The sequence below is a fragment of the Natator depressus genome, chromosome 25, assembly GCF_965152275.1.
Source record: "Natator depressus isolate rNatDep1 chromosome 25, rNatDep2.hap1, whole genome shotgun sequence".
NCBI lineage: Eukaryota > Metazoa > Chordata > Testudines > Cheloniidae > Natator > Natator depressus.
This window is the reverse complement of record NC_134258.1, coordinates 8,176,874-8,202,717: the sequence shown is the minus strand read 5'-3', so window position 1 is coordinate 8,202,717 and position 25,844 is coordinate 8,176,874. Positions and strand designations below refer to the sequence as shown.

The window sequence follows — 25,844 nt, the reverse complement described above, 5'->3', positions numbered from 1 at the left end:
TAAATAATTATTGTTTCCCATAACCATGAAAATGTAAATAGATTAAAAACTGGAAAAAATGCTTAAAAATAAGCAGCAATATTATCCATCCAAATCATAACAAAATCAAAATCGAATGCTGCCAAACCTATGTATAACACAGGCCTTAGGGCATCCCTGAATTAATTCCTGTTTGAACTGACACATATCTGCTAGTGCAAATGTCCAATCTAGATTTAAAAATCAAATTTAATCTTACGAGGACATAAGAAAGTCCTTATAAAATATTACTAGAGCAGGCCAAAACGCGGCCCTCACGCTAAACTGTAGTTTCAAATGGGTATGGTATTCTTACTTCTCCCTGTTCTACACTCTTGTGTCAAACAACCACCAGGCGCCACCCCAGAGGTGGCTGCATTCAGCTCTCCTCAAGTAGAGTATTTTAAGGCCTGATCCTGCAGACATTCTCTGCCAGGCCCAGCGCTCTCTAATGTGAGGCGTTTACTTAATGGGATCATTCGTGATAGTAAACAATCCTACGCACAGCAGCAGAAGCTTTGGCAGGGTCAGGCCCATAGGCTGAGATGCTCCAGGGCACTCATGTACTTCCCTTTATACACACGAGCAGCCCCTCTGGTGTCTTACTAAGTAGGCGTGTTAAGTCTTTGCAGGGTTTGGGGCTTAGACTGTAAAACACTTTAAGGAGTGGACACTTTGCAACGAAAGGTGCGATTTAAAAGTAAGATTTTTTTTTATCTTCTTTGTTTGAACAGCCTCTGTCTCTTGGCAAAATCTAATAAAATTGAGGAGGAATAGAAATGTGATACACCTAAATCCCCAAAGCCGAAAGGTACATCAGCCAGATTATCGCGTAATATAAATGAACTTTATTTCTTTTATCCATTCGCTTTTTGATTTCTCTACAGTACACATTCTGCATTAAAGAGCACGTTCTCGGACAGAATGCCGGAGCATTCTGACTTCTTTGGCTAAAAAGTGAGTGAGTATTTTGGTTATTCTAAATATGTTTAACCTGATTACAAGATGCCCTGTCTGTAGGAAAATCCGACATATAAGCGATGCCTGTGGACACGGGATATTCCTATCCCTGTGACATCAACACACATGTCAGTCGGTTACAAGGTCAGCTGCTAAATTCGTGCAAAGCCAGAAAATACGTGCATAGTTCCAAGGCACTGACAGATGGGATGTTAGAAGCTGGTGTCACAACACCATGATTTGGTCCCATAGGGCCTCCCGTGCTGTCTCCTCTTTAGGAGTAGGATGGTGGGTCTGGCACAGAGGATGGGGACACAGGGAAAGAAAGGCATCCATCGTGGGGGAGGATGACAGGAAGGGAACTGGCCAGAGAAGGGGCAGGAAACCAGAAGGCCCTGGGCCCTGGGAAGAGGGTCAGCAGGCCAGCGGGTGGGGAACCAGGCTCGGGAGGAGGATCCGCCATTGACAAAAGGGGTGTTTGAAGTGAACTGGCCAAAGCCAGCCTTGAGGCAGGGGCCCTGGGAAGGAGTGGCAGGCACTTCCTGCCGCCAGCTTGGCTTTGAATCAGGAGCTGAACCATGCTTTGTCCGAAGAGCAGGATTTGGGCTGGAATTTAGCCCCGGCTCTCTCGGGAACCATGTTCTGAGTTGGCCCGGCTAGCAGGGGATGGTTAAGTGAAACAGACAGGGCAGGCGTGACAGACACCCTGGGGACCTCCCGAGCTGCTCTGGAGATGGGTCTGTACCAGACTCATGTCCTCGGTGAACCGGCCCAGAGCGGGCCTTGTCCCACACGCCAGTCAGTGCGGCACGTACTTCCTCTGCTCCAAGGAAACTCATCCCCAGCGTCTGAGGCTCACAGCAGGTTGAATCCGGCAGGAGCCCTTAGTGGGTAAAAAAGGTAACAAGGAGGATCATAGCATAGGGACCCTCTCCCATCCCAACCCAGCTCCTGTGTTTTCTGTCAGGTGAATTGCAGCGGCCTGAGCAGAAGGTGAAGGCAAAAGCAAGTCAAATCTTGACCCCGAGAGCTTCCGGCCGCGCCAGACACCCCCTCCGCTCACGGCTGCGTCCAGGGGGTGCCTGATACCAGCGGGCTCCAGGTGCTGTAGTCACCGTAGTCCGTGAAGTCCTTGGCTGCCACTTGCACATGGTGGATGGTTCTGGGGCGGATCCCAGTCAGGGTGAAGGAGGTCTGCTCATATGGCCCGATCTGGGAGGCAACACACGCAGCAGAGGTGGGGTTAGGCCAGGAACATGCCCCTCAGAAACTCTGCAGGGCCACATGCGAGCGGAGGTTGCTTAGTAGACTGGGAGGCAGGAAACAGAGCTCCTATACCTGGCTCTGCCACGCACTCACCCCGTGAACTTGGGCAAGCCGTGCCCCCTCTCCGAGCCTAGGTTTGCCCATCGGCAGCGTGGGTTTGATGATTCCAGCCTGCCTTTGGGAAGGGCTCTGAGATCCATTTCGGGAAAGGGCTGTATCAGAGTTACATGTTACCACGGATGTGACGCTCTGGGGGTCCCCAGCCGCCTACTGCTTCTAGGGGCAGTTTGGGGGTGAGGGGGTGGCAAAGCGAAGGTACATACGAGGAAGCACCGTGCTCGGCGCTGTACGAGATGCTGCGCAGAAAGACAGAGGAGGAGGAGCAGCTGCTGGATACTTAGGGCACCAGAGGAATTGCCTGAGTGGATCAGATCTGGGGCCCATCTAGCTCAGCTTCCCGCCTGAAACAGTGGCCAGCACTCGCTGCTTCAGAAGAAGGTATAAGAATCCCGCGGCAGGCAGCTGCGGGATAATCTGCCCCCAGGAGGAACAGAGCCAGGGGATGGAGAATTGGGGGGATAGGGATCCCCCCACCTCCCCATGAATCAGCTCAAAGGCTCTTCAGAATGCTCAGAAAAGCAAAGGGGCGACTCTCTGCCCTCGCGCAGACCCTGCAGGCCCGGTGTGGGCAGCGGGCAGGACGTGATTGGAGCAATTTCTATGCCAAAGCAAATAACGGCCTTGACCCGGACCTGGACCGTCGGCCCTGGGAGGGCAGAGAGGGCCTTTCCAGTGGGTGGAGTGCACTGGCTGCCCTCAGTGCCATCCGCGAAGCAAAGCGAACCACCAGCAACCCGCAAGCTGCTGGAGCCAAGAGCACTGGGGCGTCGCGGGCACTCACCGTTCGGTTGTTGTTGGCTCCTGCCCTCGCGTAGCGAATGAGGTACTTGAGCGGGAAGTACTGTGGGAAGGGCCAGGAACTGGGCGGCTGCCACTCCAGGAGCAGCTTCTTGCTCTCCCCAGGGATGGGGGAGACCCTCAGGTCTTCCGGGGGATCTGGCCGGACTAACAAGACACACAGAACAATCACACCCCGGAGCGTCTGGCGAGGCCGGCAGCCTGAGTCCTTCCGCGCCAGCAGCAGCTGCTTTGCCTGGCAGCGCCAGCTTAGGAGCCCAGCACAATGAGTGTCCCAGGGCTGCGCTCTTTGATATTTACCAGGGGCCCTGCTGGGGCCCCTGAGACCCCAACGTCCTCATGGTAAGGCCTGGAGCTGGAGACTGGCACCATACGGCGGGGGCAGGGGAGGTTTCCCAGGCACAGCCCCCCATGAGGGAGTCTCACCCCAGAGCGAGAGGGAGCACTTCTAAGCATGATCTGTCCAGTCCCGGCCTGCGGTGATGAGCTTTGGGAAGTAGCGCCTGCCCCTCGCACAGCAGGCTGAGAGCCAACAGCTCATTGCACAAAGGCCTCCAAGCAGCCAGCAGACCCGGGGGACTTTCCATCCCAGGTGAACCAGCAAGGACCCGGCCTGTTTTGGCTGGGATTTCCCATGGAACCCAAGAGGGGGTGGGTCTGTCCCGTAGGTCTCCTTTGAGATTCCCAGCCTCCAACCCCAATCCAGCCAGTGCCACTGGTATCTGAAACGCGACTGTCAGATTCACTGAAATAGCTTCTCTTTCTCTGGTGCCCCACACTCCATTAGGTAACCGTTCACCCTGGCCCCATTACCTGGGTCACCAAGTGCAGGGAAAGCACAACAGTGGAGGTGGCATGGAACCCAGGAGTCCTGACTCCCACTCCCGCTGCTCTAACCAAGAGAGGTTAAGTGATGGGCTCAGGGTCAGGCTGCAAATCACTGGTAGCTCTGAGAACAGAACCCAGGAGTCCTGACTCCCAGGGCCCAGCTCTAACCATGGTGCCATGCACCCTTATGCCCTGGAGCCCTGCCCCCCAACCCCCGGGGATCCCTGCCCTACTCCACCCATGGCGGCGTATCCCGAGGGGCCGTGAACTCTTACTGATCTGCTCCACGATGAAGGGGAAGAGGTTCATCGTCGCGCCCAGCGGGTTCACGGCCGTCACGTTCAGCACATAGGGGGTGATGGAAAACATCTGGATGTCGCTGATGGAGCAGCTGCTGGCCCCGGCCTCCGGCTGGACACACTTGTTCTCCTTGGCCCCCAGGCCATGCCTGCAGTGTGGACGGACGCAGTTCAGCGCCCTGCTGTGGAGACGCTGCTTTCTGTCCAGTGGGCTCCTGTTGCTCATAGAGGGTCTCAATCCTCTGCCCACAGACATACCCCGTGGGCTTTGGGCTACCACAGCTCACCAGGGCAAGCTGGGAGTCTGCGCTCGCCTCTCACCCCAGCTGATAAGTGACGCCCCAAGAGTCGACTGATTGCACCTGGGGACTGAACTTGGGGTGCACCTAGAGGTCAGGTCCTTTCTCCCTCCCTCACCTCCTTGTCCCCAGCTGGCCCCTGAAGGATTTTACCTGTACGTGGTGATGAAATAAGTCTCCAGGCGCGGTTCAGACTTCAGCTTCCAAGTACAGTTGACAGTCTCAGGGTAACTGACAGCCCAGCACTCAATGGCAGGCTTCTCGGGGGGCGCTGCAGGAGCGGGAGGGACGGACAGTCACACAGACATCGCAGCGGGAAGTCCAACTACATCCAGGGCAGCTCAGTCCTGGAGCAACACACGTCACCCACCCCACCCAGCCTGGCACTCTGTCCCTGGCGGGGCCCCACTGATCAGCCTGCCCCAGCCTTCGCTAACAGAAGCTGCTCTTTTAGCTCAGTTAGCAGAGGCATGTGCATCTAGAGCCCGAGGTCCCAGGTTCGATTCCCCCACTCCTGACAGCCTGTGACACAGCAGCTGTGGGTGCAGGGGCAGAATGAGAGACCCCCCCCCTCCAGGAAAGGAACAGCTCACTCACAGCCCACCCGCAGCCGAATCCTGCGCAGGGTCTTCCCAGTGCCCGGGTGGTGGCAGCTGTACTCCCCCTCCTGGGCCAGGCTGGCGTTCCGCAGCAAGAGCTGGTCCTTGTCTCCTCCCGCTGCGTCCTCGGACACGGCCACCTTGGTGCCATTCACTCTCCATTCCACCCTGGCGGCCCCCACGGGCCCGTCGCAGCGAAGAAGCAGGTCGGTGCCGAGCGCGCCGTGGTGGACGTGGCAGAGGCCTAGAATGCAAGGACCAGTTGTCACAGGGTGCCCGGCATGTTACCCGGAGCTCGGGCAGGCAGTGGGTGCTGCTTTGGGGTGGGGGTTAAAAGCCCACAGAGAAGTGAGGTGCTCAAATCCCATTACAACGTAGGGGAATTCAGAAGGGAGCAGGAGATCTGGTCTGATCCGCTGGGTATCACAGGCCGGAGAATTTAACCCAGTTACCCCCATCGTGAGCCCGGTAACTTGTTTGGACAAAGCATCTCTTCCAGAAAGGCCGCCAGAGTTGATCTGACGACATCGAGAGATGCAGAATCCACCGCGTCCCGTTAGTTAATCAGCCTCTCTGTTAGAGCTGGGGCCCCAGTTCTCACTAGAATGTGGCTGGCCTCTGCTCCCAGCCGCTGGGTCTTGTCCTGCTTTCCGCTGCTAGGTTGACTTGCCTAACTCCCTCAGCTGCTTTTGAAACCCTCACCCCAGGATTGTGACCCAGTGGCCAGGACACCAAACTGAGGAACCAGGACTCCTGGGTTCTCTTTTTGCCTTTGCCACTGACCTCATAGTAAATGACTGGCCCAGCAGGGGGAAGTTCCCAAGACAGGTGGTGCTGCCCGGTGTGATCCTGGCTGCATGGGGCCCCGACTCACTAGCTTGCAAAGCAATGTGACCCCCCCACCCAAAGGAGGCAGCCTCCCCTCCTCCCCGCCCTTCTCATTGTTAACCTAACGCGTCCAGCATCAGTCCCATGCCTGGGGTTATCCCCTTATTAGGGGCTGCCCACCCGCCAGCATCAGGCACAAGCCGATCACCAGCTGGGGTCAGGAGAAATTCACCTCCCCCCCCCCCCCGAGTCAGGCGCTCGGGGGAAGAGGGTTTGCTGCTGTCTCTGTTGCATGAGTCATTGGCTGGGTCCGAGTCAGGCGACTGGGGGAGATGGCGCATTGGAGTGCAAGGGACCATCTGCTCGGCAGATCCTGGCACCACAGAACCAACCCCGCAGCCCAGGGGCAGGAGAAATACACAAAGCCTTGCCGGGGAGCCACTGGGAATCGGCCCTTCCTCCTCGTACCCTCCTCTCCATCGCTCCCAGCCGTGCTGCTGCAGGGGGCGGACCAGGCCGGCAGGACCAAGGCGACGATCACCATCCACTTCATCTCCCAGCGGGCGCCGGTCGGCAGCACGGGCGCCTGGAGAAAAAGCCGTCAGGAGCGGAGCAAAATCAGGGCCTGAAAGTGGGTGTGGCTGGGAACGGACGATGTCTTCCCGAGAGGGGCTCGACCCTGGGGGGTTGGTGCGAGAGATTGATGTCATTTATGGAGAGGGTTTGGGCTGCACGAAGGCAGCATCGTATAGTGGTTAGAAGAAAGGCCCTGGGACCTGGGTTCTATGCCCAGCAATTGGGCAAGTCCGTTCCCCCTTCTGTGCCTCAGTTTCCGCTCCCCCTCTTTGTCTATTTAGGCTGTGAACTCTTCAGGGCAGGGCTCCTCTCTCTCACTGGGTGCCCTTCAGGGCAGGGCCCTGCTCCGGGTTGGGCCTCCTGCTTGCAACCGGCGTACGGCTAAACAACAATCCTGCGGTGAGGAAAAGCATCCTGCCAGCCAAGCGCGGCAGATCTGATGCTGGGGACGAGGCCCCCAGCTCGAATCCTGCGCCAAACGGCACATGCTGGCGGTTGTGCTCCAGGGGAGGGAATCCATCCGTCAGGCCACCCCACCCGGCTTCCACTGGGGTCGGGCCCCAGCACCTCTGCAGGAAGCTGCTGAATTTGTGCGAGTCCCATGCTCGGTGGCTGCTGCTTTGCTAACAGAGCGGGTCCCCAACAGGCCTCCCCCGGGGTGAAGCAGGTGTGTACTGCGGCAAGCCCTTTAGCCCAGCTGGGCTTCCCCCCACCGGAGGGCCCTGCAGCGTCTCCTAGGGAAGAAGAGAGGCTGGGCTGGGAGGAAACTACCCTGGGTCTCCTTCCACGGGGATCTGGAGACCCCAGTCACAGAGGGGACTTCGGACCACGCGCTTCCCCACCCCTGGCTTAACCCAGACTGAGCCCTAGACCCGCAATTTAACCCTTTCCAGACGACGTTGGCCAGCGCCCAAGGGGTTAACGGGTCCAAGGGGAGGGTGTGGTGCCGGCAAGAAGGAAACAGCACCAAGCAGGAGCTAGAGTCACGCGTGCAGGGCAGGCGTCTCCGCCGGGGTTTCCCAGGCTGGGTGAGTGGTTGTGGCTTTGTGGCCGAGAGGGGGCCCTGCGGTAAATGCTGCTCTTTGGCAGAGGTATGAAGAGCCTGCCGCTCTCTGCTAGGGGCCAGGATCAGGACACACCAGGCCAGCACGTGGGCCCCACAGTGAGGTCGGGTTGTTTTCCTGGCAGCCCAGCAAGGCAGGGACAGAAAAGGGGATTTTTTTGGCTGACACCGTCTTCTCGTGGCGAAACCACTCTTGGAGGCAGCCTGACCTACTGGTTAGAGCTCTGGCCCCGGGGGACCTGGGTTCTATTCCTAGCTCTGATGCTGGCCTGCAGGGAGACCTTGGGCAAGTCACGTCCCTGCTCCGTGCCTCAGTTTCCCCCTCTGTACAATAGGGGTGATGACAATGACCACTGAGGTTTGAGCTCTACTACTGGGAAATGCTAGATAAGAGCCAGGGCTCAGCATTAATGTTCCCCTGCGGCCCCGGAGCTCTGTCGTTTAGCGGGATGAATTCAGAGCTAGGGGCTCTGGTGGACAATCCTGCCTCTCTGCTAGGCAGGTCTCATGTGGACAGCAGCTCCCGGAGCAGCTGTTCTGTTCTCTCGTCCAGCCTCCACAGCCCCTTCTCCCAGACAGCCCTGCCGCCGCTACCCCTGCTCTGCCCGGGCACTTACCCCGCGGTGAGCCCACGTCTGAAAGCCTCCCCCCCAGTCAGGGATTTTAGCTTCCCCGGCAGGTAGGGTTACAGCCCGGGGCCCCAAGGCACCGGGTAAGTGAAGGGGCACATAAGGGGTCTGTAGTAGAGATAGGAATTGAACCCAGATCTTCCCGAGACCCAGTCCCATGCCCTGGCCACTAGACCACGCTTCCTACCCCATTCAGGAGGACAAGTGGCAGGGGGGATTTTGTCCTGCCTGGCACTGAGCTGAGGACCCAGCCCACATCTATGAAATCGCAGCAGTTTTCAGTCCCTGCCAGATCCAAACAGCTGGTGACCTATTTCAGGTTTCAGAGTAACAGCCCTGTTAGTCTGTATTCGCAAAAAGAAAAGGAGGACTTGTGGCACCTTAGAGACTAACCAATTTATTTGAGCATAAGCTTTCGTGAGCTACAGCTCACTTCATCGGTGACCTAGATTCTTACCTGGACATTCAGGGTGTGTGGGGGGGGGATCTGTCACTGGCCACCGCCCCCAAGCAACTCCACCACTGCGCTCAAGGGCGGACAGCAGCTCTGAGCAGGGCTAGAAGCCAGGACGGTGAGTTACTCACCCCTCTCCCGGGCACAGAGGAGGGCGTGAACGGCAGCGAATGTCATGGCTTCGCCCCGCGATGCTTCACGCCAGCCGCCCGGGCAACAAACAGCCCCACCTGCCACCAACGCCCAGAGGAAACCAGAGACTCACCTGACGCGCACAAATCGGCGTCCTGATGCCGCGCCGAACCGGAGGCAACTGGAGTCGCCTTGGCTCGGGAAGCAAAATCCCCGTCTGACCTCAGCCCGGCCGCTGCTCACTTCCTCGCACACAACACGCTCAGGAAATGCACCAGCCGTTCCCACCACGGTTCCCGGAGACAACTCGGAACAAACCCCAAAGCCCGCAAGTCCCCGCCCCGGGCCAGGCGGGGTTTTGGTGGCTGGGGTGCGTGGGCCCAGGTCTCTCTCGGAGATGCGGGGGCAGCTGGGGGGGGGTGTTTAGCTGGTCTTTGCCCTGCTGCCGCGGGGCAAAGCGTTTTTAAACAAGGGTTTCAGAAAAAGGCAGTGACCGGGTTATTCAGAGGCCTGTTGCTTGGACAAGGTTGGACCCTGCCCCTCAGGAGCCAGTGGAAATTATTGCCCTGAAACAAGAGGGAGCGGGGTTGTATGCACCGTAAGGTGGGGTTCGTGAGTCCAGCCCCCCGGCACGGGCAAAACTGTACTCGGGGCAGACCCACCCCAGGGGCCTGGATGTGTCTCGGGACAGCGCAGCCACTTGCGGCCAATAGGATTTTTGCTCAACTTTCCTTTTTTTAACTAAGTTGTTTTTAACTCCCAGGTGTGTCTGGGGGAAGCCCCTTCCCAGGTGACCCTCCCCCCCAAAATGGCTAGTCCTGGAGGAAACCATGAGCCCCCAAAATCGCCTTCTGCTCCCGAGTTCTTGCCCAATCAGCTCTCCTTCATCAAAGCCTGTCCCTGGAGTCTCCCCATACTTGCTTATCTGCCTGCTAGCACTGGGCTCCCCCACCTCGGCGGGGTCGGTCCCCAGCTGAGAGCTCCCTTGGAGCAGAATGGGGCCCAATCCCCCGCTGGGAGTGCATCCCCTGGGCTGATGCCACCGGGATCAATCCCAAAGTTTCCCAAATGTTGCCATTTCGTGGGGTGCTGTTCATGACGTTTCCCAGCTGGCCGAGTGGAAAAGGAGCATTTTTCGGCCACAGACAAAATGAGTTTGGCAGGGTCTCAGCCTAGTCCCTGCGAAAGGAGCCAGCGAGCGCTGGTTAACAGTCCAGCAGCACCGGCAGAGTCTGCTTGGTTGGGGCCCAGAGTGTGGCAGAGGAGGGTTGCAGCTGCGGGTCGGGATTTAGGGGCCCTGACAGAGCTGGGGTGACTTGGGGGGGAAGGGGGCTGCAGGCCGATGGACATTGGCAGTTAGTGGCGTGGGAAGGCTACAGAGGAGGCCAGGACTGGAATAACAGGTGGAGTGGGAGCTGCCGTCCAGGAGCGAGCGATGGGCTGAGCTAGGGGGGAAGAGTCCTGGGCTGGAATAGCCCCAAGCTGCAGCCCCCACCACTATTCCAGCCCTAGGCTCCCCCCACCCCCAGCTCTGCCAGCGCCCCTCACTCCTGACCTGCAGCCCCCCTGCTTTTCCAGCCCTAGGCTCCCCCCACCCCCAGCTCTGCCAGCGCCCCTCAATTCTGACCTGCAGCCCCCCTGCTATTCCAGCCCTAGGCTCCCCCCACCCCCAGCTCTGCCAGCGCCCCTCACTCCTGACCTGCAGCCCCCCTGCTTTTCCAGCTCTGCCAGCACACCTCAATTCTGACCTGCAGCCCCCCTGCTTTTCCAGCCCTAGGCATAACGCTGTCAGTGCACCTCCGCCCTGGCCTGCAGCCCCCCCCGCACCGTGGAGGTCCAGACAGGCCCATGTCAGGAGGGGCTCCAGCCTGGAGCAGCAGGTGCTGCAAGGCAGGAGGGCAGCAGTGGGACATTCAGCCCAACAGCTGCCTGCGTTTCCCTGGCACCAGCTCCCACGTGTACGACCCCCCACCCCCGCCCCCGCACGTGTCCCTTCCCCACGCAGGAAAACCAGCGAGCCTCTGCTGAGTGAGTATAAAGAGTTTATTGCTGTGGATGCTCTGCTGAGAGACGCAGGCAGGAGCTGGTGAGTTATCGCAGCCTCTCCCCATCCCTGCTCCCTCCTGCCCACGGAGCGAGGATGGGCCCCTCGCCCCGTGGCATCGCCCGGTCAGGAGCCTGCCTCCCCCATCCCGTCTCGGAGGCTGCCGAGGTGAAAGCACCCGTGGAAAGAGTCGTGTGAGCTGGGCCTACACCTTGCCACGAGGCACCTTCCAGCCACCTGCCCACGGGCACCTCCCAGCACAGGCTGCCCAGGAACAGGGAGCAAAGGTGCCGCCCCAGGGGTCACCCAACACACGTGTGCCTTGATCTTGGTGAGGAGGTGCGTGCAAAAAAGGGCCAGCTGGCCACAGGGCCTCGCCACACCGCTTGACGCTGGAGTCCAGCCGGTTCCGCGTGCGAATCCACTCCGCGCCCCTGCTCAGAACCAGGAACCGGGCCGGGCTCCCTCGCCCCGGGGAGCTCATCTGCCTTGCTCCTGAAGCCTCTGCATCATCAGGATCTGGTACAAGAGTCTCTGCACGTCTTCGTCCATGTGGCCCTGCAAAGGAGACGGAGGCGGGGAAATCACAGCGGTCTCCCCGAGAGCAGGTCAGCGGGTGCCCTGACTTACACCCTACACCAGCCCCACTGGCTAAGGCAGGGCAGGACTGTGCCGATTCCAGAGGCAGCCATCTCAGCAGGTGCCTGGCAGAAGCACGTGGCCATTGCCGGATGCTCAGTGAGATAATTCCTTCGTTTTGCTGGATATGGGCTCAGGGTGCAAGGTTCAGCTCCAGATCCCAGCTGCCCCAGAGGCCAGGGGGGGCCCAGAGCTGGGGAGCTGGTTCTGGCCCAGCACTACATTTCGGGAGCTCAGATGGAAAAGGTTGTTCCAGGGTTGGTTTCCCTGCTTTTCACATACACTGTCACAGCACGCACGCCTTGGACACGCTGTGCGTCCCGGGCACGGAGACGCAGACGTCGCCACGTGTGCACCACATGCCTTGGACACGCGGCGCGTCCCGGGCACAGAGACGCAGGCGTCGCCACGTGTGCGCCGCACGCCCTGGACACGCTGCGCGTCCCGGGCACGGAGACGCAGACGTCGCCACGTGTGCGCCGCACGCCTTGGACACGCGGCGCGTCCCGGGCACGGAGACGCAGACGTCGCCACGTGTGCGCCGCACGCCCTGGACACACGGCGCGTCCCGGGCACGGAGACGCAGACGTCGCCACGTGTGCGCCGCACGCCTTGGACACGCGGCGCGTCCCGGGCACGGAGACACAGACGTCGCCATGTATACCACAGGCCTTGGACACACTTCACGTGAGAGACACACCGTGGCAAGGAGCGTGCACTCGACATGCACGTGCACACCGGCATACACATGGCTCACAGGCTCCTGCCTTCTGCACAAGTGTCCTTCCACCCAGCATGAGCCGCCAGCTCCTGTCCAATGTGCACGGAGACCCTCCGCCCTTCCTCCAAACTCCCACTTGAGCTTCAAGGGACAACGGCAGGATTCCCCACCCCCAAGGGCATGGCACTTCCAAGGTCATGTCGTTCACGTGCTGGGGAGCTTGGGGGCAGGGACGGGAATGGAGGGAGACCAGGATGTCATTTCTGTAGGTCCAAACAGGCCTATTAAACACTGTCTGAAATGCTTGGAATTCAGTCACCCAATACACCCCCCCACGCCCACTTATATTGACACACCCATGTGCAAACACCCCCCCACTTCCACACACACGTATGCAAACACCCACCCACATATACTGACACACACTTATACTGACACATGCATCCACACACTTACACACACCCATGTGCAAACACACCCACTTATACTGACATACGGGTGCAAACACACTTATACTGACACACCCATGTGCAAACACCCACCCACTTATACTTACCCACATGTGCAAACACACACCCATGTATACTTACCCACGTGTGCCAACACACAGCCACTTATACTGACACACCCACATGCAAACGCACACTCACATATACTGACACACAGGTGTGCAAACACACACACACTTCTACTGATTGAGACACACGGACGGACACACCCGGAACAGCGAACACACATGCCCAATCACTGCGAGACGCTGCGCCCCCAGCCAGCCCTGCCCCCACGCACTGACCTGAATCGCACAGAGCAGATGGTTCCGGTAGAGCGAGACGACCTTGCGGTGGTGCGTCTCCGTCTCCTGGAATCAAGGCGAGAGGGGGGGGTCACGCTGCGGTCCCAATGGGACTGGGCCACTCTCCGCTCACGGCACCTCTGACCAGTGCCCCCCCGCCAGACACGGCACAGAGCTGGGGGAATCGGATCCTGCTCTGGCTCTCACACCGAACGCAGCCGAGGGGAACCGGTGTCACTCCCCTTCCGGCACCCGGCTAAAGCAGCTCCCTCAGTGCCGTAGAAAGAAGCGGATGTTTTAGCGGAGGGGTTACTGCTGGACCTCTGCTGTGACCAGGGACGGAAGGGCAGAAGGCATCGGGCCAAGACACACTGGCCCAGATCCTTAATGGTATGTAGGAGCCGAACTCCCATGGGAGTTAGGAGCCTATTATACCTTTGTGGGGCTGGGCCCCCGAGCCAGCATGGTCCATGCAGCCCTCGGAGCCACCGTCCCAGCGACTCCGCTGCTTCCACCTGCCCGGAGGGTGCCCCCAGGTCCCGAGCTGCACGTCACTTTCCAGACTCAGCCGAGCTCAGCACTTAGCCCCTGCTGTCCCCGAGCCCAACAGGGGACTAACACCACAAACCCCAGGCTCTGCTCCTCCCCGCTCCCCGGTCCCGCTGGTCCCGGATACCCACGGCCAGCTGCTGTTCCAAGGCCTTTATCGTGCTCTGCAGCTTCGCCACCTCTTGCAGATTCTGTGGGGCTGCCTTGGGCAGGGCCCCCACCTGGCTGGCGCGCTCAGACAGGCTGTTCAAGGCCTCCTTCAGCTTGAAGACTTCCTTGGACAGCTCGGTGATCTGCAAAGGCGAAGAGATCGGCCGGTCACGAAGGGCTGGCTGAGTTCACCGGGGCGGGTTCGAGTCTAGGGCAAAGTCTCGCACGATGTTAGGACACGCAACACAAGGGATTCCAAAGCCCAGCTTCCCAGCCCCCCCCCCTGCCCCGGCCAGCCCTCCGCAGACACGCACCCCTCCACAGAGCCAGACCTGCATCTTCATTCTCCCTGGGGCTGCTCGTTAACCCCTGGGTTGCTGCTGCTTCCTCCTTTGGGGGCACCCGCATGCCACTGGGGCATAGGCCCTTTGGGCATCAGCAGGGCATGATCTGCTCTGGGTGGCAGATAAACAGCTAAAGAACCAGCCGAACAAATGTCTGTTGCTGGCCAGCCAGCTCCTGTCCCTACCAGAGCTGGTGGGGGAGGTGGGTCGGTCTCTTTTGCCACAAATGTGCCAAACGATTTGTTTTCTTGGAGGTTTTTTGCTCTGTGACCAAAGATGGTGAAAAATTCTGTTTCATTTCCCGGGGGGAGCCTCCCCCGCTCGCTTTCTCCCCCCTTTTGGAACCTCTTTCCCGTGCAGTGTTCCTCCTTCGAAACAAACGTACATTCGGGGAACGCTGCACTGTCCCCAGACCCACCTCTCACCCCCTGACGTGGCTCTATCTCGGGCTGGGATCTGGGATCCCCAGACCCACCTCTCACCCCCCTCACATGGCTCTATCTCAGGCTGGGATCTGGGACTGCCAAACCCACCTCTCACCCCTCTTGAGTCCGGGCTGGGCGATGGGGTTGCCAGACCCAAATTTCACCCCTGTCCCATGGCTCTATTGTGGGCAGGGATAGGGGGTCCCCATCTAACCTGGCTCTAGCGTGGGCGGGGTGATGGGGAAGCCCAGACCCACCTTCCTGTCCTTCTCCTTGACCAGTTTGGCCGAGTCCTCGATGTGGCCGTGCAGCTCCTGGATCCGCCCGGACTCGGCCCGCAGGCTCTGCAGCTGCTTCTCCGTGGCGGCCAGCTGGGCCTCAGCCGCGTGCTTCTCGCTCTTCATGAAGAGGGCCTCGCGCTGCACCTGGAACACCTCCATGCAGGTCTTCTCGTGCTTGCGCTCCAGGTCGCTGAGCTGCAGGCTCAGTGCACTCGCCTCCGCCTGCAGGCTGCACCGCAGCTGCTCGTGCTCCTCCCTGGGGACCGTGCCCTCCCGAGTGCTGGCCAGCTCGCCCTGCAGCCGCAAGGCCTCCTGGGCTTTGGCGGCCAGCTCCTGCTCCAGCTGCTGGGCTCTGGCCTTCAGCTCCCGGACGCTGCCCTCCAGGGCCTCCTTGGCTCGGGCGTGCTCGGCCGGCGGGACCCAGTCCCGCCTGTACCGCTCCGCCGCATGCTGCAGCTCCCTCACCTCCCTCTGGGCGGCGCTGTGCCTCTCCTCCAGCTCCAGCAGCTTCTTGTTGGCCTCGGCCAACGACCCGCCCAGCTTCCCCGCCACCTCCTCCTGCTCCTGCCTGGAGATGCTCTCGGAAGCCAGTTGCTCCTTCAGGCCGCTCAGCTCCTCCTCCCTCTTGCCCTGATCCTCTTGGAGCTGGGCCTGCACCTCCTCGTACTGCCCCCGCAGCTCCGCCAGCTGCTCGCGGAGCTGCCGGCTCTCCTCCTCCAGCCTCTGGCTCTCTGAGAGGCGGCCCATCACTTGCTGCAGCTCCCAGGCTCCCTCCTGCACGCTCCTCCTCAGCTGCTCCGCTTCTGCCTCCGCGTGACGGCACCTGTCCAGCAGCGCGGCCTTCTCCGCCGCGGCTTCTCCCAAGGAGACGCCGAGGGCCGCCCTCGTCTCCTCGGCGGAGCGGCCTCCACCGGCTGCTTCTTCCCGGGCATCCAGGCACCCCTCCAGCTCTTTCACCCTCTGGTCTCTCTCCAGCAGGGCCTCCTGGGCTTTCTGCAGAGCTGCCCTCACCATCTCCAGCTCGCTCCCGGAGCTCTCAGCCGCCTCCGGCTCCTCCACAGACAGGATGCCCAGCTGGATCTGCTCCCGCAGGAGCCACACCTCAGCCACAGCCGCCTCGTGCTTCTCCCGCGTCTCAGCCAGCGTTTTGGTCAGCTCTTCCACAGCCGCATCTCCAGCCCCTCCTTCCCTGCTGCTTCCTTCTGCCTGCACCCCAGCCTGGCCTTTCCCCTCGGGTTCAGCTGGGGCGCTGCTCCCCTGCAGCGCCTGCTCTAGGGCCTGGATCTGCATCTCGTATTCAGCCTTCAGCTGCTTGTAAGCCTCCACCGGGACTAGCTCGCAGGAGGCCCCGTGGGGCCTGCCACCTTCCAGAGCCTGCAGGGCAGCCTGGGCCTCAGCGTGCTGTTCTCTGAGCTGGTCGAACTCCGACTTGAGGGAGTTGTAGAGGACGATGGGGACGAAGACTTCAGACGGGCAGACGTCACTCTCGTCTTTCTCGTAATTCTCCAGGATCTGCCAAGGGCGGGGGGGGGATAAAACAATGAGATTTCCTCACTGGGATCCTGAGCCCCCCCCTACATGGGGATATTACAGCAGCACCACACAACTGTGCCTGCCATACAGAGCTGCTCAGCTCCCCTGGCCCCGAGGTCCTGTACCCTCCGATGCTTCCTAGGGCCTGATCTCTCCTTCCTTCAATTACACCAGTCCAGGTCCACTGATGAGGGTGGAGTCACCCTGGATTTACACCAGCGTGGGAGGAGAAGCAGGCCCTGTAGTTTAACTGTACAGAGGGCTATGATACGGAGACAAACAGCAGGGCCTTGGAGCCGAGCGGGTAAGTACAAGGCAAAGGAGAAAAGATTAGGCTTTGATACGAACAGTAGGAGTTGGCAAAGGGAAGCCACCTAGAAAGCCTGCTCCAGAGGCCAGGAGCTGCATGGGAGAAGGCTCTTGCACCGTGACATTACAAAGATTGGGGGCAGATGGGGGAGAGAAAAGAGAAGAGGCTGGAACATGACTTCGGAAGCCGTTCCCAGCAAGTTCGAGCTGGATCCTGCAGTGCAGCAGGGAGCCTGCAGAGCCATTTGAGGCGGGTAACGGGGATGGCTGCATGGTCTGATGTCTCTGCACACGCAGTCAGGCAGGTGGCGGCTTCCTGCACCTCCCTGAGTCTGGAGAGATCATGGAGGAGGGAAGAGCCATTGGTGTCATCACCGGAGGGTCTGGAGGGCTCCCCCCGAGATGGAGCAGGCGCCGTGGCGACAGCAGGAACGCGTGCAGGCAAAGGGAACGGGGAGGAGAACTCAGTATGAAGAACACTGCCAAGGTTACAGACAGAGATGGGGAGAGGCTGAGGTCTTTGCCGTGCGCGAGGGGTGAGAAACCTGCCGTCCGCGTCTGTCACAAGGCAGCAGCCGCTGGCTCACCCACCCCCAGGCCCGTTGGGCCCCAACCTGGAACCGGCACACTAAGGAGATGCTGACCCTGGGAGGGGGGACTAGAGAGGGCCTCCGGGGGATGCTAGCAGGGGAAACCCAAAGCGTGCACCTGGCTGAAGGGGGGGATGGGCTGGTACCTGTATCTTCTCCAGCAGCTCCTGGTTTTGCATGGTGAGCGACTGCACCTGGCCCTGCAGCGTGGCCAGCAGCTCCTCCGTGGACAGACTCAGGGTCTTCCTGGACAGCAGCAGCTCTGCCCCTGAAAGAGCAGCAGAACCCCCGCCCCGGCCCCACAAAGACCCATCACTAACTAACCCTGGTCCTTGACCTGAACAGCCCCATCCCCACCCTGAGAGCTGCCCCCTGCCACACCAGGGCACTTCCCCCTCCACCACCTGCTTCCTGCAAAACCTTCCCAGGCATTAACCAGCACAAACCCAATCCTGCAAGGCGCCAAGGGCCCTCCTCTCCCATGGGAGCCACTCATGGACCCAGTGCGGCGCTCCACCCCCTGGCAAGGGCTGGGCCGGGTACACTGGTGGAGGGGTCTGCTACGTTCTTGGCGAATACAGCTGCGTCTCTCAGCCCAGGCAGCAGGAGCTCGTGCTTAAAGATTCGCAGAGCCCAGCGTCAATCCCCCCTCTGCAGGATACGCTCAGCCCCTCGCTGGGCCGTGCCCTCGGTGCGGAGCAGCACCGGCACCTGGCGGGCACAGGCCGGGCGCGATGACCAACCTGGGAATTCCAGCAGGTCCCCCTCTTCGTCCTGCAGCGTGTCGATGTCGTAGCTGGTGTTCTCCTTCTCGGTCTGGGGCACAGACAGGCAGGGAGTCAGGGACCCCCCCCAAGATCACAGCTCCCCCCCACGTTCCCTGCGCTCTCCCACGGCGCCAGTCACCGATACATGCAGCGGCTGATGCCAACATGATAGTGCCAAGACAAGGTCAGCGACTGGCTGATGCATTAAGACAAGGCCGCACTGTCCCTATCACAGCTGCGCCAGCATCAGGGAAAGTCCCACAATTCACTGGCCTCCTGCGTGACTCGGTAAGACCTAAAGCTCCCTGTCCCCTTCTCTCCTACCTCCAGCAAGGACAGGCGGCTCCGGAGCACTTCAACCTCCTTCCCCAAATGCTCCTTTTCCCCCTCACTGTCTGCCAGTTGCTGCTGGAGTTCCTTTAGCTGGATCAGAGAATTAGACACATCATTAGATCCGGACACTCGCGCCAATTCCCATCCGTACCTTCCAAACCAGGTGGGGTGGATCTTTCACAAGGCTCCATCTAGTCTAGTATCTTATTCCAATGGTGGCAGATCCCAGATGCTTTGGAGGACGGGGTAACCCCCACCCCGTTATATCCCTAACCTGGCACTGGCATCCCAAAATTTCCTCCTGACCCCCAGCTGATGACCAGCGTATGCCCTGAAGCATCCATATGAAGCCATTTCCCCTTCCCATCCCCCATTCAGAGCTCTCCGAGTCCAGTCTCCGGAGACATAACACCTGGCCTACCTGCTTCTCCATGGAGCGTAGGGAGCCCTCCTCCAACTCCAGCTGCTAGTGGGAACACAAGGAGAGTCCAAGACGGTTAACTCTGCAGCCTGGTCCTGCCCATGGTCACGCATCAGCAGGTCTGACCGTGGGCTCAGAGCCGCAGAATGAGCAGCCAGGCATTCCCAGCCACAAGACGTCCTCTCTCAATTTCCTCCCCACCCACCTTGCCAGTGCAAGACCCTCTGGCAATAGCCAAGGTGATGCCACAAGCAGCTCCCTTCCTTCCCATCCTCCTTCCACCAACCCGCCCAGTCACCCGGCTCCTCCCGGGGCGGGGGAATCACATCAGTACCTCCCGCTTCTGCTTCTCCTGCTGCTGTTCTAAGCCCTTGATCTTCTGCAGGAACCGAGCCCGTTCCTGCCTCAGCCGGACGATCTCCTCGTAGGCCTCCCTGTCCTCCTGTGGGGAATCCCAGAGGTGGGGCAGTCAGGGTAAAGCAGTGGGTACCCAGCCCACCCCATCCCGGTATCCCTGCCAGGGGATCCTCACCGTGTCAGCTGGGGTGGGGCGAGCCCTGGCAGGCTTGGCGGTGACTATCCGGCTGCTCCGCTCTGTGGAAGGGGAGCTGTGCTCCAGAGAGCGTGGGGCGCGCTTGAAAACAGTAACAGTCGTCACACAGAGAGAACGAGGAGCCGCCAGAAGGGCGGCTGGCTTAGCCAATAAGCCCCCAGCTCCGTTCCCGCAGAAGTCCCTTTATGCCTTCCACCTCCCCCCGAAATGGACAGAATGGCTTTACACACAGGTGCAGGGATCATTTCACCCGATCCCCCGATGCAGCCAGCTCTAGGGGGCAGCGGGACAGCTGTTTCACACCGCACGTTGGTTATGGAAATAAAAGCAGAGTCTTGGACCCAACTGCAACCATGAGGGGGTGGCCCTGCCAGCTGGAGTTTGGCCATGACACTGGGACTACTGCTGCGTAATCAGAGCACTGCGCTGGGACTCAGGAGCCCTGTGTTCTGCCCCGATCTTCTGGGTGACCTTGGGCAAATTGTGCCTCAGTTTCCCCCCCTAAAATGGGACAATGATACTGCTGACCTCCTTAGGTCTACACCTAAGTTTTGACAGATGGTACTTCCAGCAGCATGGGGCCTGCTAATGAGAGACAGACTCAGAGAAGAGCACTTCCTATTGACTCACCATCTCCCATCCAGCCACTGACCAGGCCTGCCCCTGCTTAGCTTAAGCGACATGGCAGGGTTACAACACTCAGTGGCCGGGCAGCTGGAGCCAAAGAGGGGCTCAGACAGCACTGGGAAATCCAGAGCAGGGGAGGGGGCTGGAGTTCTTGTTCTCCCCCAGAACCCCGTCATCAGAAAGACACTGAGCGGCGTATCCAGCCCTTGCCTGCTGACGCCACCCCCACCACCAGGAAGGGGCATTTACCCAGTGAACAGCATATGGGGAAACCCTCTTTGCAGACAAGCAACCGGACCAGGGCAAGAGAAATTAACTAGAACCCCCCATGCCCATAAGATCGACCCATGGCCCGCCAGTGCCAGTCTGCGGCTGGACCATGCCCCTTTGTCAGAGCCAGGGGCACAAGCTTCACAGGCTTCCTGTCTCTCTCTACTGCCAAGGGACACAAGTCGATCACACCCTTAGGAAAGGCCTGGGGGAAGAGCTCGCCTGCATTAGCAAGGTCCCATGGGGGCAGGTAAATGCCTTAGGGCTGCACAGGGGAAGGATGGCACAATGATTAGGGCATTAGTCTAAGGCTTGGACGGCCCCGCTTCAATTCCCTTCTCCGCCACAGACTTCCTGGATGACCCTGGGCAAGTCACCCAGGCCCAGGTCCTCGAAGGTATGTTGGTGACTCATTCCCACGGGAAGTCAACAATTTGATCTTGAGGGAGCTGGGCCTCAGTCTCCCCATCTGTAAAATGGGGCCCACAGCATGGAGGTGTCGTGAGGATAAACCTGGTAAGGATTGTGAGGTGCCCAGATGCGAGGGGGGTGGCGGCCAGATAAGCACCTTTGCAGCTCTATGGTCAAATCCCTTTACGTAGTCCCCCCCCCCGCAATCGCTACATCCTGGTTGTGCACAAATGCTGCAGCTGGCTTGGTTACTAAAGGGTGTGTCACCGCCACTGAGGAAGCTGCCTAGACCATGAAACACCAGAGCCCCCGGGAACGTCACAACACGCTCGGGGACACTCTCCTGCGGCTGCCTGCTGGGGTGTGGGGAGGGGAGGGGGAGGCAGAGCCGGTGGCCACCTCACCTGGCTGGAGGTGCCGGGGGGCGGTGGAGGGGCTTTCCTCTTTCTCGGGCTGCCGTTCCTCTCGTTGGGCGGAGGCTGGCTCGGCGACGCCGTCTGCGGAGACACCGACGGGAGAGGGCTCCGGAAGCTCTCCCAGCAAAACCCGACTGGGGAGGGGGCAGCAAGGACGGGAGCATCCCCAGGGGCTCCTAATCCCTCCAGCCACCCCGGCCCCTGAAAAGCCTCACGTTCCAGGAGGACTTCACGGGACCTCTGTTCTCCCGTGAGCCCGACGAGGGCAGCAGTCCGAGCCCGTCGAGCCCGTCCTCTGCCCTGGGACGCGGCCAAGCCGGGTCAGGACGGCCCAAGCCCCTGAGTGGTTGGAACGCGGGGCTCTCTGCTAGGCCAGGCCCCCTGCGTCTTTACCTGCGATGTTCGCTCAGCCGACTCCTCTTCTGTGGGCGGCAGAGGGGAGGAAACAGAAACCAGCAGGAGGTTAGAGAGGCCAGGGGCACTAGGCCACCCGTGGCCTGGTCCCCTCAGCTCGAGGGGGAGCAGACAGACAGACAGACAGACACCCCTCTGGGGCTCCGGGCTCCATGGTGCCATGTGGCAGATCCAAGCCTGGGACCCAACTCCTACCCTTCAGCTGACAGATGCACTCTCAGCCCGTGGGAAGCAAGTGCCGCCCGTCGCTCTCCAGCACCCCCCTCTGGCCAGTCCAGGGAGAGGCACTTCCCATCCAGAGTTTGAGCAGCAGGGCGAGTAAAAGGAGGGGTGCCCCGGGTAACCCTCACCCCCAGGGAAACACCATGCTCCCTGACCCCACCCAGTCACCCCACCTGCAAAGCAGGGACGTTGCCGCCTCCCCCTGGGCAGGGGCGAGACGCTGCCGCATGGGTGATCGCAAGGTGCTCTGAGACCTCGGGAAGGACGTGGCCAGGGCACCTTACCGCTGGCCCAGGAGTGGCGCTGGGAGGCGTCCTGCAGGTAGTGCTGGATCAAGGCGTTCCCCGTGGCCAGGCCGTAGCGGGCTGCGTCGTGGCCCCTGGCGTCCACCATGCCGACCCGCGCCCCGGCGTGGATGAGGACTTCCACCGTCTCCACGCTGCCGTTCTCGCAGGCCAGCATCAGGGCTGTTCTATAGCGGGGGTGGGGGGAGAGATGGCCCCACTCACCCTCCAGAGCCAGCGGCATGAGGCTGGTGAACTGGATGGGAACCCCCTTCTCTGCTGGGGCCAACTCTCCTAGCCCTTCTCTCCCCCTGCTCCTGCCCACTCTCCCCTCTCTGCCCTGAAGCCAGGAGTGCCCAGGTTTGCAATCAGGCTTGGGGCAGCCAGGATATCCCCCAGCAACAGGCCGGGAGCGAGAACCCCTGCCAGACTCCAGCAGGCATTGCACGGGGGAACCCCATCTCAAGGTGGGGCGTCACCCTGCCCACTCGAGGCAAAGGCAGGATCTACGCAGGCCATTTAGGTTACGGCTTTGTAAGATGCTTCCTCGCAGAGCCTCAGCCGGTGCCTGCTTGACTCATCCAGACCCCCCCACCCCACGTCAAGAGGGATCCAGGCCCTGAGCAGCTCACCCAGAGGTTGCCAGCTGGAGACCTCTAGCCCCTAGTCAGACCCAGGCGCTCACCTGGTAGGACTCACTTCTCTGCCATGAGTCTCCCCACCCCCAAACTTTAACCCTCGCCTCTCCAGCCCCCCTTCCTTCCAGGGCCTTTCAGAGCTCACCTGCCTTGCTGGTCTCTGCTGTTCACAGCAGCTCCGTGATGCAGCAGGTACAGGCACAGCTCTGAATGGCTCATCTTAGCTGCCAGGATCAGAGGGGTGGAGCCATCCTAAAGTTGGGGCATGGCGAAGGAACGTCAATGGGGGGGACAGGGTAAATGAGCAGCAGTGGGTAGCCTGGCTCAGATATAGTCTAGTCAGTTCAGGTTCTTGTACAGCCCTCCTCGCTGTCTGGTACCCGCCTCCCATCCGTCCAGAGCCAGACCCCACTGCAGACAGACAACGAGCCCATGGAGCACGCGCTGTCCCATCACCAGGCAGGGATGGACACCAACCCTTCCCTTAATCATAATGACACCTGGCTCTTCTACAGCACTTTCCAGCTGGGGACCTCAAAGCATTTCACAATCTTTAACCACCCCCCATGAGGCAGGGCAAGGCTATTATCCCACAGTCCAGGAAATCTAAACGACTTGCCCAAGGTCACACGGGAGGTTTGTGGCAGAGAAGGGAACTGAACCCAGGTCTCCCAACTCCTAGGCTAGTGCCCTAACCACTGGGCTGTCCTTCCTGATGCTGGACAAGATATTATTTTGTAAGGTGGACACCATGTGCAAAGAAAGCAAACTAAACAGAGACGTAAAACCCAGGGCCTGCTGCAGCGCATCTGGTGAAAACCCATCTCTGCGAGGGGCATAAGCTACATCGGCAGGAGAAGTTCTCTCACCAACATAGCGCTGTGCACATGAACGCTTATGGCAGTATGTCATAAATATAAAGGGAAGGGTAAACCCCTTTAAAATCCCTCCTGGCCAGAGGAAAAATCCTCTCACCTGTAAAGGGTTAAGAAGCTAGGATAACCTCGCTGGCACCTGACCAAAATGACCAAATGAGAGACAAGATACTTTCAAAAGCTGGGGGGAGGGAAAAACAAAGGGTCTGTCTGGGTGATGCTTTTGCCAGGGACAGAACAGGAATGGCGCCTTAGAACTTAGTAAGTAATCTAGCTAGATATGCATTAGATTATGATTTCTTTAAATGGCTGAGAAATTAAGTTGTGCTGAATAGAATTAATATTCCTGTCTGTGTGTCTTTTTGTAACTTAAGGTTTTGCCTAGAGGGATTCTCTATGTTTTGAATCTAATTACCCTGTAAGGTATTTACTATCCTGATTTTACAGAAGTGATTCTTTTTTACTTTTTTACTTCTTCTATTAAAATCCTTCTTTTCAGAAACTGAATGCTTTTTCATTGTTCTTAAGATCCAAGGGTTTGGGTCTGTGGTCACCTATGCAAATTGGTGAGGATTTTTACCAAACCTTGCCCAGGAAGTGGGGTGCAAGGCTTGGGAGGATTTTGGGGGGGAAAGACGTTTCCAAAGATGTTTCCAAAAGACGTTTTATCCTAATAAAAATAAACCCAGATAAACGTTTGGTGGTGGCAGTGGAAGTCCAAGGGCAAAGGGTAAAATAGTTTGTACCTTGGGGAAGTTTTAACCTAAGCTGGTAAAAGTAAGCTTAGGAGGTTTTCATGCAGGTCCCCACATCTGTACCCTAGAGTTCAGAGTGGGGAAGGAACCTTGACACAGTATAACTTATGTCACTCAGGGGGGTGGAATATTCACACCCCTGAGCGACATAAATTTTGCCAAGGCCGTAGTGTAGATATAGCCTTAGATGCAAGATTCCTCTTCGCTTCATGTCCTTTAACACCGGGCATTATTCTGTCTATCTCGGGTACATACACAGCAACATCCATTAGGAGCTGAAGGTAAAATAGATATATCTGTTATTGTTGTGTTCTGTTAAACAGCTGCTGCGTTCCACCCAAGAGGTGGCTGCATTTCAATGGTGGGTGAGGTGATCTCTGCACATCTGGTTCTCTGCTATATTACACCACCTTTCCAATGGAGCGGAAGGGGCACCTAGGCTTGTGCTGACTCTCTGTGCAGGGGAAATCAACCCCCTGAAGGTCAACAAAGCATAAACCTGATGGAAAGAACTGCCTCACCTTGTCCTTGGTATTCAAGGAGGCCTTGAAATCGCAGAGAATCTCTGAGCATGAGATGCAGCCACTGACAGCTAGAGAGGAAGAGAGGAACCGTGAACCCCTGCTCACTGCCCCTCCATAGCCCTCCCCCATGCCAAGATCTGGCCCAGAATGGCAAATACTACACTGGAGAGAGCGTACTCTTCTGTCTAGGCAAACTGGATCCCCATGGCTCCATCAGCATGGAATCTGGGCACATTCCTGGCCCTTACTCCCCTGTGCATTCACCCTTCTGCGCAGCCACCTGCCTTTGAAATCCTCACTACAAGTCAAGTTACCAGCAGGCGGTTTACCCAGCTGATTTGACACCAGCGTTTAAGATGTGGGCAGGGGGGAGTGGAGGATGCTCTGCTGACCTGCATGGTGGAGCGCTGTCCGACCGCTGCTGTCGGCTCCATCAACCGGGCAAGATGCCTAATGGGCAGAGAAGATGGTGAGAGAAGAACAGCTGACCACTACCTTCCCGGTGGGGTAGGGGTAAAAAAAAAAGAAGTGGGTAATTTGTCAGAGGCACCCCCGGGGAAGTACTGTGTGTCAGCAATTCTTACTCACTAGACCTAACGTACCTTTGTCATGCTATACACCCGAAAGGTTGCCTGTAATACATCCATGGAAAACTCATAACTCACTAATCGTTAAGATGTACGGGGTGTGTACAAAGAGTTATATGTACCAGAATTACATGCTTAAAGTGTGTTGGGCAAGCAATCCATAAGACCAGTCTGCTTTAGATAAAGGAACGTGTATTTGCTTGTCTGACCAGCCTGGTTGTCAGGCAGAGACAACGAAGGTATGTTTACATAACAGGTAAACCAAGCCATCAACCTAGCAAATGGGGGAGATAGCGTCCAGTGCAAAGACAAGGTGTCTGAACCTCAGATGATAAGCAGTTGACTCAGCGGATTGTTTACCTTACTGTATTATAAAAGTGTAGCAGGTACGGTCTTTTATGAAAGCCTGTGACAGGAGAGCAAACCTTGGTCTGGGCTTAGTTGTCAAAGAATACATTGCGAAGGTTTCCTGGATTATAAAAAGAAAGGGGAGAAAACCC

At 58.8% G+C, this 25,844-nt stretch overlaps 2 protein-coding genes across 5 annotated transcripts in view; both read right to left on the bottom strand.

The window, feature by feature from the left end:
- Positions 1–872: 872 nt before the first annotated feature.
- EBI3 (Epstein-Barr virus induced 3) lies at positions 873–9,163 on the bottom strand. Of its 2 annotated transcripts, none has more exons than XM_074939300.1 (7): positions 9,003–9,163; positions 6,484–6,694; positions 5,186–5,431; positions 4,742–4,859; positions 4,266–4,438; positions 3,146–3,309; positions 873–2,190 (listed from the first exon to the last, which is right to left on the bottom strand). In XM_074939300.1, exons 2-7 carry the CDS (start codon positions 6,566–6,568, stop codon positions 2,038–2,040), a joined length of 939 nt encoding a protein of 312 aa, XP_074795401.1. In that variant the 5' UTR covers positions 6,569–6,694; positions 9,003–9,163; the 3' UTR covers positions 873–2,037. The 2 variants fall into 2 exon arrangements, with proteins under 2 accessions (XP_074795401.1, XP_074795400.1); XM_074939299.1 differs by having other exon boundaries at positions 6,484–6,601.
- Positions 9,164–11,248: 2,085 nt separating this feature from the next.
- The window catches only part of ANKRD24 (ankyrin repeat domain 24), a 30,256-nt gene continuing 15,660 nt past the window's right edge, over positions 11,249–25,844 (bottom strand). For 2 of the 3 annotated variants that reach the window (XM_074939697.1, XM_074939694.1), the window contains 16 exons: positions 25,150–25,207; positions 24,755–24,825; positions 22,749–22,855; positions 21,966–22,153; positions 21,439–21,467; positions 21,034–21,126; positions 19,301–19,402; positions 19,103–19,210; positions 18,769–18,813; positions 18,339–18,437; positions 17,991–18,063; positions 17,394–17,515; positions 14,792–16,327; positions 13,747–13,908; positions 13,067–13,132; positions 11,249–11,471 (listed from right to left, as the gene is read on the bottom strand). In XM_074939697.1, coding sequence (XP_074795798.1) covers positions 11,394–11,471; positions 13,067–13,132; positions 13,747–13,908; positions 14,792–16,327; positions 17,394–17,515; positions 17,991–18,063; positions 18,339–18,437; positions 18,769–18,813; positions 19,103–19,210; positions 19,301–19,402; positions 21,034–21,126; positions 21,439–21,467; positions 21,966–22,153; positions 22,749–22,855; positions 24,755–24,825; positions 25,150–25,207 — 2,937 coding nt within the window. In that variant the 3' untranslated portion in view covers positions 11,249–11,393. The remainder of the gene's footprint in view (positions 11,472–13,066; positions 13,133–13,746; positions 13,909–14,791; positions 16,328–17,393; positions 17,516–17,990; positions 18,064–18,338; positions 18,438–18,768; positions 18,814–19,102; positions 19,211–19,300; positions 19,403–21,033; positions 21,127–21,438; positions 21,468–21,965; positions 22,154–22,748; positions 22,856–24,754; positions 24,826–25,149; positions 25,208–25,844) is intronic. The other variant, XM_074939695.1, reaches the window with a different exon arrangement.

Bases quoted from the DNA above. Each gene is read 5' to 3' on its own strand.
- EBI3 (XM_074939300.1), bottom strand. From the start codon at position 6,568: ATGAAGTGGATGGTGATCGTCGCCTTGGTCCTGCCGGCCTGGTCCGCC. The intron at 3,310-4,265 runs GTAAGAGTTCAC...GTGTCTTGTTAG, and splicing joins CTTCATCGTGGAGCAGATCA to TCCGGCCAGATCCCCCGGAA. The intron at 2,191-3,145 runs GTGAGTGCCCGC...GTTGCCTCCCAG, and splicing joins GAGCCAACAACAACCGAACG to ATCGGGCCATATGAGCAGAC.